The sequence below is a fragment of the Clupea harengus genome, chromosome 17 (assembly GCF_900700415.2).
Source record: "Clupea harengus chromosome 17, Ch_v2.0.2, whole genome shotgun sequence".
Classification (NCBI taxonomy): domain Eukaryota; kingdom Metazoa; phylum Chordata; class Actinopteri; order Clupeiformes; family Clupeidae; genus Clupea; species Clupea harengus.
Window position 1 is genome coordinate 4,786,805 of NC_045168.1, and position 15,788 is coordinate 4,802,592.

At 43.7% G+C, this 15,788-nt stretch overlaps 1 protein-coding gene and 1 long non-coding RNA gene across 2 annotated transcripts; one reads left to right on the plus strand and one right to left on the minus strand.

Annotated features, from left to right (window-relative positions):
- Positions 1–425: 425 nt before the first annotated feature.
- LOC116224355 lies at positions 426–13,151 on the minus strand. Its single transcript, XR_004165548.2, has 3 exons — positions 12,402–13,151; positions 1,410–1,601; positions 426–1,288 (listed from the first exon to the last, which is right to left on the minus strand). It is a non-coding gene; the product is annotated as an uncharacterized LOC116224355 (long non-coding RNA).
- Positions 7,208–9,862, plus strand: LOC116224353. The gene is made up of 2 exons (XM_031583694.1): positions 7,208–7,444; positions 8,843–9,862. Exons 1-2 carry the CDS (start codon positions 7,271–7,273, stop codon positions 9,413–9,415), a joined length of 747 nt encoding a protein of 248 aa, XP_031439554.1. The 5' UTR covers positions 7,208–7,270; the 3' UTR covers positions 9,416–9,862.
- Positions 13,152–15,788: the final 2,637 nt, after the last annotated feature.

The following is a 15,788-nucleotide window of genomic DNA, read 5'->3' on the forward strand; positions in this document are numbered from 1 at the left end:
AACTTGAAAAGTATAAAAACGGAAAAGATATGTGTTTCAGTCATTTAAAAGACAGAGCCACGTTACAGCTTCTCAGCGGATCATCTTACAGCTCCTTTGGCACAAACTAAATCTATACCATATCTAAAATCTATCAAAATCTATTCTGTATTTCAATACAAAATATACACAGACTCATTATACAGACTCATGCGCATATTCATATTCATATTCATATATCGGTTAAAGAATCGGTTAAAGAAGTCAAATTCACGGCGACCTCAGGCCTGCGTGTGTGTGTGTGTGTGTCCTGTGTCACCTCCATATATAACACGTGTGTGTTGCAGTGAGTCGTTTGTGCAATAAAAAAAACTGACAGCAGTCAGCCTTGTTTGTTTTTGTTTGTTATATACAGATTGTTGAAAACGAATGACACAAATGACTGCTGAATGCCAAAACATTTATTGGAAAAGTAATCTTCAAGTTTCTTTAAACTAACAATTCATAAAATACAGAAAGCACAAATGATATACCAGTAGTATACAGAGCAAGCTGGCCTGGAAGCTTCACAACTGTGGCGTGATGTAATATCACATGGCATAGACAGAGTGTGTAATAACGGTTATATCTTGAGTTGAAGGAGCAGAACCCAGAAGGGCATTGTGACACTGGATTACATGAACACTGACAGTATTTAATTGTATACCATTGGAGACCCAGTCTTGGATTTGTCAGTCAATGAAACAGGTTTTAATCTTGAACAACGGTGGCCAACCATTGTGAAAAAGAGCCTGGGTTCCACTCGCCCAGAGCTTCACCTAAGATTATCTGATTTATCCATTGAAGGCTTGCTTGTTAAATGCTCTCTGAGAAACAAGGGCGTCACCCTCAGTATTCATGGCTTAAGACTGTGTGTAACAAGTATGTAAAGGGGCAGGTAATGTAGACGCTAGAGAAGTTACATTAAAGCTGACATGTTATAATGTAATACACAACATTGCTTAAAAACTATTTAAGAAAGAGATTAAAATAAAACTCTGTAAATTATGCATTGAATATTTCAGATAATCAGATATGTAATCAGCAACTTGAATAATCTGGTGGCACCAAAATGAGAAAGAGAGATTGGATGTGTGACCAACCAAAGCCTTATCACTGGAAAAACAATTATGTTTTAAAAAAACATTTCACTGTTGCCAAGGATCTGGTTACTTGTGACCGAGTATGCAAAGGTACTGGAACCAAATGTCCTTCTCTTCATCATCATCACCACCATCATCATCATCATCATCATAATCATTGCCACCATCTGAAAGGGAAAAAAGTTGCATTGGAAAATTGTAAAATCTATACATTAAAAAGATTGCTTAGGTTTTCATGGTTCAATTTTCAAATCTGTAAAATACTGATCAGAGCAAAATAAGACGTACCATCTATTCCAGTGTCATCTGTGAGGTGGAAGATGCCGGATCTGTTTCAGTGATGGCCAACTGTAATGAGTACAGAATGGCTTCCAACGCTTTATACTCTTAAACTTCAAAAAAGTGTTCATCATCTGGGTCTGAGGCTATCTGCCTCATCTCTTTCAGTGCTATGCCATTCTTCAGTACATCAGGCCCCACCTGTGAGACAGAGTGAAATATTTAAAGTATATACTCAGATACATCCACATGTATTATACAGGCTAATATTTCATGTAAAGAAGTCTCACCCCAATAGCAAAGCGGGTGATATTGTTCATTTTTGGGTTTTGCAAAACCTCTTTCAGATTCATCCAGTCCATAAATATACGTCCATCAGTTATCACAATTATCATTTTTGTAGAATTCTCATTTGATCCAGCTTTCGTGACGAACACATGTGGACTATAATTGAAAGAACATTCTTTGGAATTCTTTGATATTATGCACATGCCATTCAGATTATGGATTATATTAGATCAGGGGTGGGCAATTAATTTCCCCAAGGGGCCACATGAGATAGTGGGACTGTTGTGGAGGGCCGGACCAATAGGCTGAACTCAATTCTGCTCAATATAAGTTGTATCTCTTTATAAAAAAACATTAAATTGTATGGTTTTGATTAACTGCTACTGGTAAGAGTAGATGTTGCATTTAGGCTATCAAAAAATGTGGTGCAGGCATGATAAAAACGCCAACATTATTTAATCAACATTCACCAAAACGATTTTGAAAATGAGCATTTTTTTGCAGTATTAAAGGTGTTCCCAGACGATCAATACACATGGCACACACACACACACGAGAGCAAGCTTGCAATGCAATAGTATACAAATTAATAGTAATATCAATTTTTATCAGCGGTGGTCGCAGTGACGCACACACGCACGAATGTAGGCCTACGGAAATAGAAAAAATATCCCGCTTATTATATGGTTACTTGCCAAAACAATAGAAGACATTTCTCCAAAATACCTCTGTTCAATGATTTTTTTTGCCGTTTAGTTCTTCACGCAAATGCGAAGCAACCCACCTTCTGACTTCAAGTTTCAATGACTTTCAGTTACGTTAAATGACTACTTGCATTGCGGAATGATATGAAAGATGTGAATTAGAAGCACAAAACCCGTTGCCAATGACATGACAAGTCATACATTTTTCGCAGCAGTGAATATAAAGAAATTACAGACCTGCGAACGTTGGGATGGCCCATTCAAATCAACAGAACTTTTTGGAACATTCTGAAGAGCCGTATAATAAATACAGGTATTTACGTTTGATTCCTAATTTACAATTGACCTCCGCGGGCCGCACAGGGACAGCCAACGGGCCGCAAATTGCCCTTGGGCCGCACTTTGCCCAGGTCTGTATTAGATGAAACCTATAGACAGTGAGTAAAGACCACCACTTTCCAGAGTCTAATGCTAAAGTGTCTGTTAACATATTTGTAGTCATTTGAAAATATAAGTGTGTATCATACATTATTGTGCTGCAATGGTTCATTTTCACTGATGATGTAGTATTGCCTCTGAAGAATGTTTGGGAGTCTTTTGGGAAGGACTTACAGAACATGATTGATTGCTGAAGCCGTCACAGTGACACTTGTTATTTGTTTCATGCCTGCAACCTTGGTTAAGGCTTTGGTTCTGTTGTCATTTTCTTTCAGTGTGAGTTCAGTTCTGGGGTAGTTTCCATATTGTACAATGGCAAATTTGCATTGTATTTAAAAAGGCAGTATTAAATTAGACCCCATATATTTATTCATGTACATGTGTTAATTCACGTCATGTTTCCTAGATTATGTTTCCCTTCTGTTGTCATTTATTACTTCAGTTCTGTGTTGTGTTTGTCTACTCATCTCTCCTCTCGTTTAGATACCTCATGCCCTGCCCTTGTGTCTGCCCCGCCCTGATTGTTTTCACCTGTCTCTCATCATCTTGTGTATATAGTCTGTGTTCCTGTTGTCTCGTTGCCGGTTCGTCTAAGTTTCCTCCGTGTTGTTAGCGTCCCAACGATTTCTCCATGTTTTTTGATTTCCTAGTGTTGTCGACCTCTGCCTGTATTACGGATTACCCTTTTGCCTCTCTCTCTTGGATTGTTTGCCTTTGGACTGTCTTCCAGTGTACCGAACTCTGATAGTAAAACGTTTTGGATTAATCTTTACCCCTGTCTCTGAGTCTGCTCTTGAGTCCTGTTTAAAATACAGTCCATTACAACATGAGGCTTTTAATGTCAATTTTGGGTATCTACTTCATGTGCAGCTGAAATGTAAGCATCACACTCACATTGAAACATTTTTTTTTTTTTTTTTAAGATTTATTTTTGGGCTTTTGTGCCTTTAATCGATAGTGCAGTGAAGAGTGGGACAGGAAATGAGAGGGAGAAGAGCTGGGGAGTGGACAGGAGAAATTACATCGGGCCGGATTCGAACCCGTGTCCTCCATGGGCGTCAAGCCCGAATGTGGTCAGGGCTTCTGCTTGCGCACAGTGCCCCCCACATTGAAACATTTTGACCAAACTGTTGTCATAACATCAATAATAAATTATTTAGCCAAGTCAAAGTCTGGAGGATCAATACTGCCAGAGCCATCCAGCACAAAGGCAATCTCTGTTCCTGGATCTGCCAAATGAAGAGACAATAAAGACATAAAACAAATCCTGTCTTAAACATACAACTCAGATGTGAATATCCCTTGCTTATGTCAAATGAAGGATAATTATTAGTATGAAGAGTAAGTAGTAGACTTATTTGTAATGATAAAAATAAAGGTTAAAACTGTTTGGTGTTCAGGGGGGTAACTGTGTGATTAGTGTATGATCCCCTAACAAACATGGCTGATTTAATGGTGTTTGGTGAAAAACACCACACTTTAAGACCACATGAGAAAGCAAACGTGCTTGGATATGTTGAGTATTTAAAATATTTACAGTTCAGCCACCCAATCTCCAAAAACCTACTGATACAATGTCAGGCAAAACACGAACCTCATTCAGGAGCAGAGTAGAATCTGCAGCAGTGGACCACAGGTGATGGGCTTTTCTTTCAATAGACTGAGCTGAGCTAATGGTATTTGGTGAACCTTACAACACTGTGATAATATGAGGACTCAAAACGTGGCAGTGTACTGGATCTCACTCAAACAGAACTGACATATGTAAGGGGTACTGAGTGGGGCTTCTGTGTTATTTGTGGATAATAAGATGTGTGTTTATTTACATGTGTGTTACGGGACTTTTAACTTGATATGGCCTCGCGGCATCTTTCCTTTAGTTTCCTGCAAACCGCAGTTTGGAAGGGAAGTAACAATGTGATGAACCAGGGGGAGGCTTATCAATTACGTGGGGTTTAAAAAGGAAGGGAAACTCGGGTGACGGGGCGGCCGCTTTTGTCTGGGAATTGCGAGAGTCGGGAGAGCAAGCCAGCAAAGCCATTTGCACGTGGATGGGTGAGATTTGGTGGTAACAGTAAGGATAGCCTAGGCTAGCTGTATTTCGACTAGGCGACAGGCAACGCACTTCCCACCTGGGTAATTGTATTCTTTCCTTTTGTGTTTTCTTTCTCTGCTGGCTCTCTTTAAATAATACACTGTGTAGCCTGCCACTGCATACACCTCTCCAGCCCACCTCCCTGTACACGTTTGCTGCATTGTAGCCCAGCTCAGGGTATTGCTGTGTGTCACCTGTGTGAAGAGACTGGCTTGTTTAGTTCACATTTGTTGTCGTGATCTTATTGATGGTTTTCATTTACTTTGCTTGATTTAATTGATTTGATTATTTTCCTTTCACCTTTTTGTCTTTGGGCTTGGAGTTGTCTTTGCTGTCGGTACTGCAAACAGTGTTTCCTACTTTTATACAATTTTACTATAGCCTTGTTAATAAATTCCTTTATTATTGTATTTGCCCCTTTTGCCTGTGTTTATTGGCCACTGAGGTACCAGATCCCTAAAGATATATAACCTAGATTTACCTTTGTTACAACTGGCGCTGCGAGCAGGGTGTGGACTGGTTTCCGGTGGCCTTTAATAAGGCAATTGATTTTGAAATGTCTAATCCCGTAGAGGGCGCACCTTCTGCGCAGGCAAATTTTACACCAATGTTAATGTCTCCATTTATGCCTGGAAGTATGTGCGGCCAGAGGTTCAAGGGGAAACATTCAGATATAAGCCTGACTGAATGGATTGAAACTTTAAATACAATGTTTTGAATGTATAGAATCCCAGACACTCTACAAGTTGATTTTGTTTTAAGTCATTTAGAGGGAGAGGCTAAACGTCAAATATTAGTAGTTGCTGCTGGAGAAAGAGACACCACAGAGAAAGTATTTAAAAGGCTTAAATCTTTGTATGGGGATAAAATGTCTGCTTCAGTCCTTCGTTCTCTTTGCTTCAGCTGTCAACAAGCGCTAACTGAGACGGTACCTGACTTTTCTCTTAGGTTACAAGAGCTTTTTAAGAAGCTAAAGGAAAAAGATGCTGGGGGTATACCTAACATGGACGCAATGATGCGAGATCAGTTTGTGCATGGATTACAAGATAAGGTCTTGAAGAGAGAATTGCGCACCCTCACTGTGTCTTCTCCAAGTCTGTCTTTTATAGATGTTTATAAAGAGGCCTCAATTCGCCTGGAGATAACTGGAGAGGTGGCGTGTGATGCTGTTGGACACTTGACGAATGCCCTTACTGCTCCAGTGGATTTGGAACAACTGAAGAAAGAACTGAGAGGTGAAATGGTAGCTGAAATTCAGAACCAGATGGCATCACTAACAAAAGGTATTGTGAGTGAACTCCGAGAAGAATTCAACCTAGCCCCTAGAGGTGCCACTGGACATAATTTTCAGCCATATGACTACCAAAGAGCGTCGGCCTAGTTTACCAACCTCTTCATACCCAGCCAGGGAGTCTTTTAGGCCCCGTGCACAGCATTTGCATCAATACACCTCCGATGGCAGGCCCGTTTGTAGTAAATGCCAGCAACCAGGCCACATGCAGAGACATTGCAACCAAAGAGAGCGCTCAAACTCTGTAGGGTCTCGTCCTTTAAACTAGTACACCTCACTGACGCGGGGTTGTCAGTGGGGGAAGCTGGGGAGGGACAAAGACCCCTAAATAACCTGGTAGGACAAAGCCCCATTGTTATGGCCAAGATGGCCGGACAGGAAGTGCCATGTGTGATAGACACAGGTTCTCAAGTTAGCCTTCTAAAAGAGAGTATGTTTAAGCAACTTTTCGGTAGCCAGGCTGCTCAGCTACAAGAGCCGTCCTCATGGCTCTCCCTTACTGCTGCTAACGGAAAATCTATCCCTTATATTGGTTGTTTAGAAGTCTCTGTTAATATCGGCGGCCTGACCATTCCCCGCTGTGGGATCATAGTGGTGCGAGATCAATGCTTGACTCGCAGCCCATGTCTGTTGGGCATGAATATTCTCCGTCACTGCTGGTCTGTTTTATTTAAGGACAAGCTGCAACCAAGAGAGCGTGCCAACCTTGACCTGGTGCTGGACGCAACCCCTTCGGGCCGCCAAGGCCTGGAACTGCTGCAATGAGACTATGCGCGAGGAAGCCAGATTCCATGACCGTCACGGTGAAGTCAGTTATGTGCGTATGCTAACTAACACTGAGATACCACCTGGGGCGGAGATGGTCCTCCAAGGGCGTGTGCGAGGTGGACCAGGGGGCCGTACATACCTGGGGTTGGTTGAAGCTACACCAGAGACCAAGGCCTATTGGATAGCTCGGGCTGTGGTGTCCGCTAAGGCAACACGTGTTCCAGTACGGCTGAAGAATGTGTGTAACCGCCCCTTGTTTCTTACGAAGTATCAAAAGTTGGCACAAATGTCTTTGATTAAACCTACAGATGTCATCTCGGGGACCGTGCAGCTGTCAATGGAGACAGCTGGTGTGATGGAAGTTCATCTTCAACCAGAGCCCCCACTTACCATCCCCGACCAAAGTGACATACCAGTAGATTTGGATGGTTCTGCCTTGTGTCCTGAACAAACCAAAGAGGTGAGAAATCTTTTGGCTCAATACAGACATGCTTTTGCTCTGAATGATAAAGACCATGGCTACACCCATACGGTCTTCCATGAGATCCCCACAGGTGATGCCCCTCCTGTTCGACAACGCTATCGTCAACTTGCCCCTAGCCTCCATCAAGAAGTACGGGTCCTCTTGCAAGAAATGTTAGAGGCTGGTGTTATACATAAGAGCACAAGCCCATGGGCTTCACCGATAGTGCTAGTGAAGAAGAAAGATGGGTCCACACGGTTTTGTGTAGACTATCGTAAGTTAAACAGCCTCACACGTAAAGATGCTTTCCCACTTCCACGTGTAGAGGAGTCTTTGACTATGCTTTCCCAGGCCAAGTTCTTCTCCACCCTTGACCTTGCTAGTGGGTTCTGGCAGGTCCCGATGCACCCAGAGGACCGGGAAAAAACAGCGTTTGCAACACCTATGGGCCTATATGAATGGGATCGTATGCCATTCGGATTATGTAATGCCAGCAACCTTTCAGAGATTGATGGAGGCCTGTTTGGGTGATCTCAATCATCAGAGCCTGTTAATTTATTTGGACGACGTAATTGTGTTTTCACTAGACTTTCCTTCTCATCTACAGCGGTTGGAACAAGTGTTTCAGCGCTTGGCAGAACAAGGTCTTAAGTTGAAACCAAGCAAGTGCCACCTGTTCCAGAGTAAGGTGAGATACCTGGGCCATGAGGTGTCAGAACAAGGTATTGCAGCAATACCAGAGCGGGTAGAAGCCATCCAAGATTGGCCACGGCCAGCTACGGTCAGAGAACTCAGAGCCTTTTTGGGCTTGGCCGGCTATTACCGTCGCTTTATAAAGGATTTTTCTAAGATTGCCATGCCGCTAAATAAACATCTCTGTGGCCAGCCCAGGAACCGTAAACATCAGAACCTGCAACTACTGAAGGATTGGGGCCCAGACTCGGAAGATGCATTCCAACAGCTAAAGCAAACATTAGTCCAAGCACCTGTGTTGGCATATGCTGATTTCAGACTTCCCTTTGTGCTCTACACTGATGCTAGTCACCGGGGTTTGGGGGCTATTTTAGCACAGGTCCAGCAAGGAAAAGAACGTGTTATTGCATATGCAAGTCCAGTTTACACCCATCAGAGAAGAATGATTCCAACTACAGTTCTTTTAAGTTAGAATTCTTGGCCCTTAAGTGGGCCATCACACAGAAATTTCATGAATACTTGCTTGGTGTAAAATTTGTAGTTTTTACTGATAACAATCCACTTTCTCATTTACAAACTGCCAAATTGGGGAGTCTTGAGCAGAGATGGGCTGCTCAGTTAGCTAATTATGATTTTGAAATTAGGTTCAGAGCTGGAAAGACTAATACTAATGCTGATGCTCTATCTCGAGTGCCCCTACAGGCCAAAACCCCAGAAGACAACGACTCAGACCTGGTCGAAACCGTGTGTGCTGAAGTGGTGCTGGCCTGCTGTAATGCGGTAGGTGTGAGGCCCTCCACCAGTGAGCCTCTTGATGCTCCGAACCAGTGTCCTGAACTAACATCCGTGGACTGGAAACAAGCCCAGGTGGACGATCATGTGACCCGTACAGTCACAAAAGCACTTGGAAGGACACATCTTACACCAGCAGAAAGAGCAGTGCTGTCCCAAGATGCAATGCGCCTCCTAAGGCATCGTCCAAGGCTTTTCCTGAAGAATGGAGTGCTGCACCGTAAGCTGCCAGATCCCAAAACTTTGGCTGAATGGCACCAGCTGGTATTGCCGCCGGCGTGGAGGCAGGAGGCCTGGCAGCTGTGCCATGAAAAAGCAGGCCACTTCGGAGGGGAAAAGACATTGCATTTGATGCAAAGCCGTTTCTTTTGGGTGGGACAGGCCAAGGACATTCTAGAATGGAGTGCATCCTGCCCACGGTGCGTTCTGCGCAAAGCGCCTACCACCCAGACCAAAGCTCCCCTTGTCCCGATCATGAAGTAATTTCCTTTGGAAATGCTCCAATTAGACTTTCTGAAATTACCCCCTTCCACACAGGGATTCCAGAATGTATTGGTGATGGTAGACGCCTTCACCAGATATGCCTGGGCTGTACCAACGCGTGATCAATTCGCAACAACCACAGCAAAAGTATTGTGGGAAAATGTTATTCGTTTTTTCGGCTGCCCAAAACAAATTCATGCCGACCAGGGTCCCAATTTTGAAGCAAATGTGATGCAACAGCTCTGTGCCTTGTACGGAGCTAAGAAGACTCATACCACTCCCTATCACCCCCAGGGAAATGGGGGTTGTGAACGAATGAACCGCACTCTTTTGCAATTGTTGGGCACCTTGGAAAATGACAAGAAATCACAGTGGCCGTCTTACCTCCCAGAATTGATTTTCTTGTATAACAACACTGTACATAGCGCCACAAATCACACGCCCTCTTATCTTCTTGGGTGGCACCCACGGCTTCCACTTGATGTGGCCTTGGGAACCTCACCCCCGGAGATGTCAGATTCTGTACCTGAATGGGTGAGTGCACACCACCGTCGATTGTCTTATGCTCATCATACGGCACAACAGCAGGCAGAAAAGGTCAAAGCACAGCAGAAGAAATGTTATGACACCTGTCCTTCTAATTCGCCTTTACTTCCTGGGGAGAGGGTCTTGTTGAAAAGACGGGGTGTTAGACCTCATGGGAAGCTGACCGATTACTGGGAAGACAAACCATATGTCATAGTTAAACAACCCAATGTTGACATACCCGTTTATGTGGTAAAGCCTGAAAAAGGGGAGGGTAGAGAAATGGTGTTACACAGAAATTTTATGAAACCATGCCCCGTATCTGTTAAATCTAACAAACTACCCACTGTACCATCCCCAGTAACCAATGTTGAGCCACTAGGCTTGTTGTGGGGTAATATGTCTTTTGCAGGTCCATCAGCCCTCTTGTCAGGCAACACGATGCCCGATCCAGTGGACAACACCACCACCGCGTCCTTGCTGAGTGATGACCGCTCCACAAATGATCGACCTGCCACATCTGTGACGAGCGACAACCACTGTACCACGCCACCTGCATTGACCACTTCACTGAACCATGAGCCAACTGCTGCCATAGCTCCAACTTCGCCCACCAGTGTCCAGTTGACTCCCATGCCTGTCCAGAAGGATGACCTCCTCCCACAAACTACTCTAACAAGGCCCGGTGCCCCACAAACATTAGAACTTGTTAGAAGATCAACTCGTCCCAACAAGGGGACGCCACCTAACCGCTTCATCGACCAAGTGCAATGATAAACAGCCATGAGGACATGGCTATTGCAAAGTGGGGAGGGATGTAAGGGGTACTGAGTGGGGCTTCTGTGTTATTTGGGGATAATAAGATGTGTGTTTATTTACATGTGTGTTACGGGACTTTTAACTTGATATGGCCTCGCGGCATCTTTCCTTTAGTTTCCTGCAAACCGCAGTTTGGAAGGGAAGTAACAATGTGATGAACCAGGGGGAGGCTTATCAATTACGTGGGGTTTAAAAAGGAAGGGGAACTCGGGTGACGGGGCGGCCGCTTTTGTCTGGGAATTGCGAGAGTCGGGAGAGCAAGCCAGCAAAGCCATTTGCACGTGGATGGGTGAGATTTGGTGGTAACAGTAAGGATAGCCTAGGCTAGCTGTATTTCGACTAGGCGACAGGCAACGCATAGCCCCGACCCTCGCACTTCCCACCTGGGTAATTGTATTCTTTCCTTTTGTGTTTTCTTTCTCTGCTGGCTCTCTTTAAATAATACACTGTGTAGCCTGCCACTGCATACACCTCTCCAGCCCACCTCCCTGTACACGTTTGCTGCATTGTAGCCCAGCTCAGGGTATTGCTGTGTGTCACCTGTGTGAAGAGACTGGCTTGTTTAGTTCACATTTGTTGTCGTGAACTTATTGATGGTTTTCATTTACTTTGCTTGATTTAATTGATTTGATTATTTTCCTTTCACCTTTTTGTCTTTGGGCTTGGAGTTGTCTTTGCTGTCGGTACTGCAAACAGTGTTTCCTACTTTTATACAATTTTACTATAGCCTTGTTAATAAATTCCTTTATTATTGTATTTGCCCCTTTTGCCTGTGTTTATTGGCCACTGCGGTACCAGATCCCTAAAGATATATAACCGAGATTTACCTTTGTTACACATACAATTAAGTAGTAACATATGTGATGGAAATAATTTCCAAACACTGTTAATGACTTAAGAATCTAATAATCAAGTTCCTTGTATTATTAATGACCTTATATGAATCATGTACTTATGTAAGCAGGAACATGGCTTTTCTGTGTGTTTGTAACTTAGAATATTAGGTGCCACTTAGTCTGCATATGTACAAGAGCATGTTTAGACCAGAGGTGATAAGAAGGGTCGAACTGTGCTTCTTCCGACCTTGCAAAACTTCCATCCTTTCCTCGGACGTCAGAAATCCACCACGTGGTTATCCCTGCTGAGCGCTAAACGTCTGTCTATATAAACCTTGTGCGATGTGGAGTGAGCCCGATTGCAATTGTTGTTTGTCTAATAAATATACTTATATGCAGCTCCGGAGTCCTGAGGTGACTAGGGTGAATTTTCACCTAACAATATGAAACTCGTAGACTTAAAATCAACTATATATTGTGGATTACCGTTGTTGTTTGTTGTTTCTGATTTATTTTGATCTTTTTGGCTGAAAATAAAATAAAAAACAGAACAGAAACAGGGAACTTAATCACATGTCTTGATTATTTTTGTGACTGACTGTCCTATTTCCTTTTTGTGAGGAACCTTATAGTCTCTAAACTGGTATTGGGGAAGGAGTCATTTCAGTTCAGTTAGCTATATATGTACCACTCTAAAACCCTTAATAAAAAACTTTTGTGTATTTGGGTATTATGCTTTCCCAAATGGATTGTCACATTTTTAGGTAATTCAGGATATTAGCTTAATGAGTTCACTAGTAACGTACATTCTTCAACAGGACTGATAGCATTCTGCTGCCATGAATCCAGATAGTCACAGTGGTCATGCGAGTCCTTAGTTGCTAATCCTTTTGTATATACCTGCTCTTGAACCTAATGACACGAAGAAGCAAAGTAAAATGTAAAAATTCGTATTATATCATAGACCACATCTTAAAACCACTTCCCCCCTCAATAAAATAAGTAAGTAACAACAAATAGACCCGATAGAACAAAACAAACTCTCAAGTCTCCCATGTGAACAGGCCAAGTTTCTTTCTCTCGATTTCCTGTGAAATTGTAGCCAGCAGCAGTGTGAAGAAAATGTCTCCAGACACCTTTGGAGATGCACTAGTGATAGAGGCTAGTACCCATGGGTTTCCGCCTACTTGCTAGCATGCCTGCCTCCCACATCCAAGGTTTTAACTTTGCTGTCTACACAGCACAGCCTTCATTGGTGCCGTGACCCGGATTGGGAATGAGGCTTACGAGGGTGAGTGTAATGTTTCCGTGTGTCGATTGTTGTTTGTTCAATAACGAGACAGTTAGATTGATTTGGATGCTTTACTGACGGACATCACTTGCATGCATCTGCTTCATACATCAGGCGGAACTGTACTGCTCTTGTCCACTAGTGGGTGCTTACGTCACTACGCAGACAGCGTATCTCAACATCACATCACTCTTCTTTTTTTTTTTTTTAGACAACCTGTCTATCAATGGACATAAACACAATTCCATATATGATCAAACTATTCTGCCAAAACTGAAGAATTATTGCCTTGAAAACATAATGGGAGACACTCAAAAACATCAGCACCACATTTCACATTGCATACAGCTTGGAGATACAGAACATATTATATGCATTCATAAACATAAACTGGCTAAACAGGATATTGAAAGGATATGTTTTCTTTGCATATCTCCATGAACTCTAGACAGTCTATTCATAGTCACCGCAAATAGGTTGGAGGGTGCCTATGTTGCCTGACTGGATATCTAGGCTGTGGTTGGTGCTGTTCAGGTTGAATCATTGCCATCATCAGGATCAGGATCCAGGTCGTATCGGGTGAGTGGCAGTTGGTGCTTGCGTCATGGGATGGATCTTCTTGAAGAACGAGCTGTTCCTGGTGATGGTATAACCATTTTTCCGTTCTGCTGTCACCATGGAGCCTCACATTGGTGACGTGAGTGGTTCCTTGCTGTACGGTGTTGTCAGCTTGTTCTGTCTCACTTGACGACAAAGCACATTGTCACCTGGCTTGATGTGAGATGGTACTGCGTGTCGTCGCTCATCAGAACGGATCTTCATTTTAGCTTTTGCCTCAGTGTCCCTTTTACGCACTTCTTTGTCAGCACTAATGACTGTTGAGTAGGCTGATGGTATCTTAGTGTTCAGACGTCGTTGGAACATCAACTCTGCAGGAGATCTTCCTGTCGTGCAGTGTGGTGTAGCTCTGTACTCACGTAAGAAGATGTTCATTTGTTGCTTCCATGGGATACCTTGCATTGGGGCGATCCGAATCACTTTCCCAATCGTACGCATGAATCTTTCTGCTGTTGCATTGGCCTGTGGCCAGAGCGGTGTTATTTTTCTGTGATGGAATCCCATGTGTTGAGCAAACTGGGAAAACTGGGAACCATTGAATGGTGGTCCATTGTCTGTCTTCACAACGTGTGGTATCCCGAACATTGAGAAGATGTTGTCCATGTTTGAGTGTTACGACACTGGATGAAATGATGCAGAATATCACTACTGGATAACGTGTGTAGTCATCTACAATCACCATCAGAATATTCTCCAGATGGGAGAGGTCCATAGAAATCTGCACTTACTGAATGCCATGGTGATTCAGGTAGATTGGACATTTTTAGTGGCTCAGTCCTGGTGACTGGAGTGTTGGCCTGACAGGCTAGACAGTTTCTGATAAGTGCCTCTGCTCGCTGATCAATGCCTGGAAACCACACTTTCTCTCTGAGCAGGACCTTTGTCTTGGCAATGCCTTGATGGCCTTCATGGGCAGTTCCAGGACATGGTGTTGCAGAGATGAGGGTATCACAATCCTACAGCCTCTGAGTATTAAGTCCTCACTTGCTGACAGTGTGAGTTCATTTCTGACATGTTTGTACTGCTGAAGTGTAGCAGCTTGCGGTGCATTGTCAGTAATGGTGTGCCACGAATTGTTCTTAATGTGTGCACTGACCTGTTGCAGAGTGCCGTCTTTCAGTGTCTCTGCTTTGATGTGGTCAAGAATCATTGCCTTCGGTGTAGCCAGCAGTGATATGAAGTTGACATATTCTTCTGCAATCTTGGAGGCTCTTGTGCTCCCGGATGTCTGAATTGGTATTGGATGTCGAGACATGTAATCAGCAGGGTTGTCTGCTCCCTTTCTGTACACAATCTTGAAGTCGTATGGTTGGAGTCGGAGTCCCCATTGCTCTATCCGAGCAGATGGCTTTGACTTTGGGTTATTCCATATCAGCTCCAATGGCTTGTGGTCAGTCACAAGAGTAAACTCATTACCGTAGAGGTATAGGTGGAAGTGCTCACAGCTCCAGATGATCGCTAGGGCCTCGCGCTCTGTCTGTGAGTAGCGCCTTTCAACATCTGTCAGTGCCCGACTGGCATACGCTATGACATGCTTCTCTCCCTTGTCTGTTTGACAAAGAATCGCACCCAAACCACATGGGCTGGCATCCACAACGAGTTCAGTGTCCTTTTTCGGGTCAAATAGGACATGGTAGTGTCGCTGGTGAGACGCTCCTTGAGTGTCTGTAGTGCAGCTGAATGCTCAGCACCCCAATTCCAAGGTGCTCCTTTCTTGGTGAGCTCCCTGAGTGGTGCAGTGATGGTGGAGAAGTCTTTAATAAATCTGGAGCAATAGTTTGCCATACGGAGAAGGCTTCTGATTTCGGCAGGGTCTTTGGGATCTGATGCTTTATGTATGGCTGCCACTTTGCGAGGATCAGCTGAGATGCCATCAGCTGAAAAGATAAAGCCAAAGAATTCCAGTCGTTGCTTGTTAAGCTCGCACTTGTTGCGATTCAATGTGAGGCCACATTCTTTGAGTCTGGAAAAGACTGCTCGCAAGGCATCGTCATGGGCTTTTTGTGATGAGCCGTACACAATGTTGTCATCGCTTAAATTCTTGACACCAGGGATGCCGTGCAATACCTGGCAAATGGTGTTCTGGAAGACCTCAGCAGCTGATGATATGCCGAAACTCAGTCTTTTATACCGTCTCAGGCCCAGGTGAGTTGTAAAGGTTGTGATGTATCGCTATCCGGATGCAGCTCTAGCTGATGGTAGCCTTTGTTGAGATCTAATTTTGAAAATACCCGTGCACCGTTTAGCTCATGGATCACGTCGTCCATTGTGGGCGTGAGGTGAC

Bases quoted from the DNA above. Each gene is read 5' to 3' on its own strand.
- LOC116224353 (XM_031583694.1), top strand. From the start codon at position 7,271: ATGTCTTTGATTAAACCTACAGATGTCATCTCGGGGACCGTGCAGCTG. The intron at 7,445-8,842 runs GTGAGAAATCTT...GTGCCCCTACAG, and splicing joins GTCCTGAACAAACCAAAGAG to GCCAAAACCCCAGAAGACAA.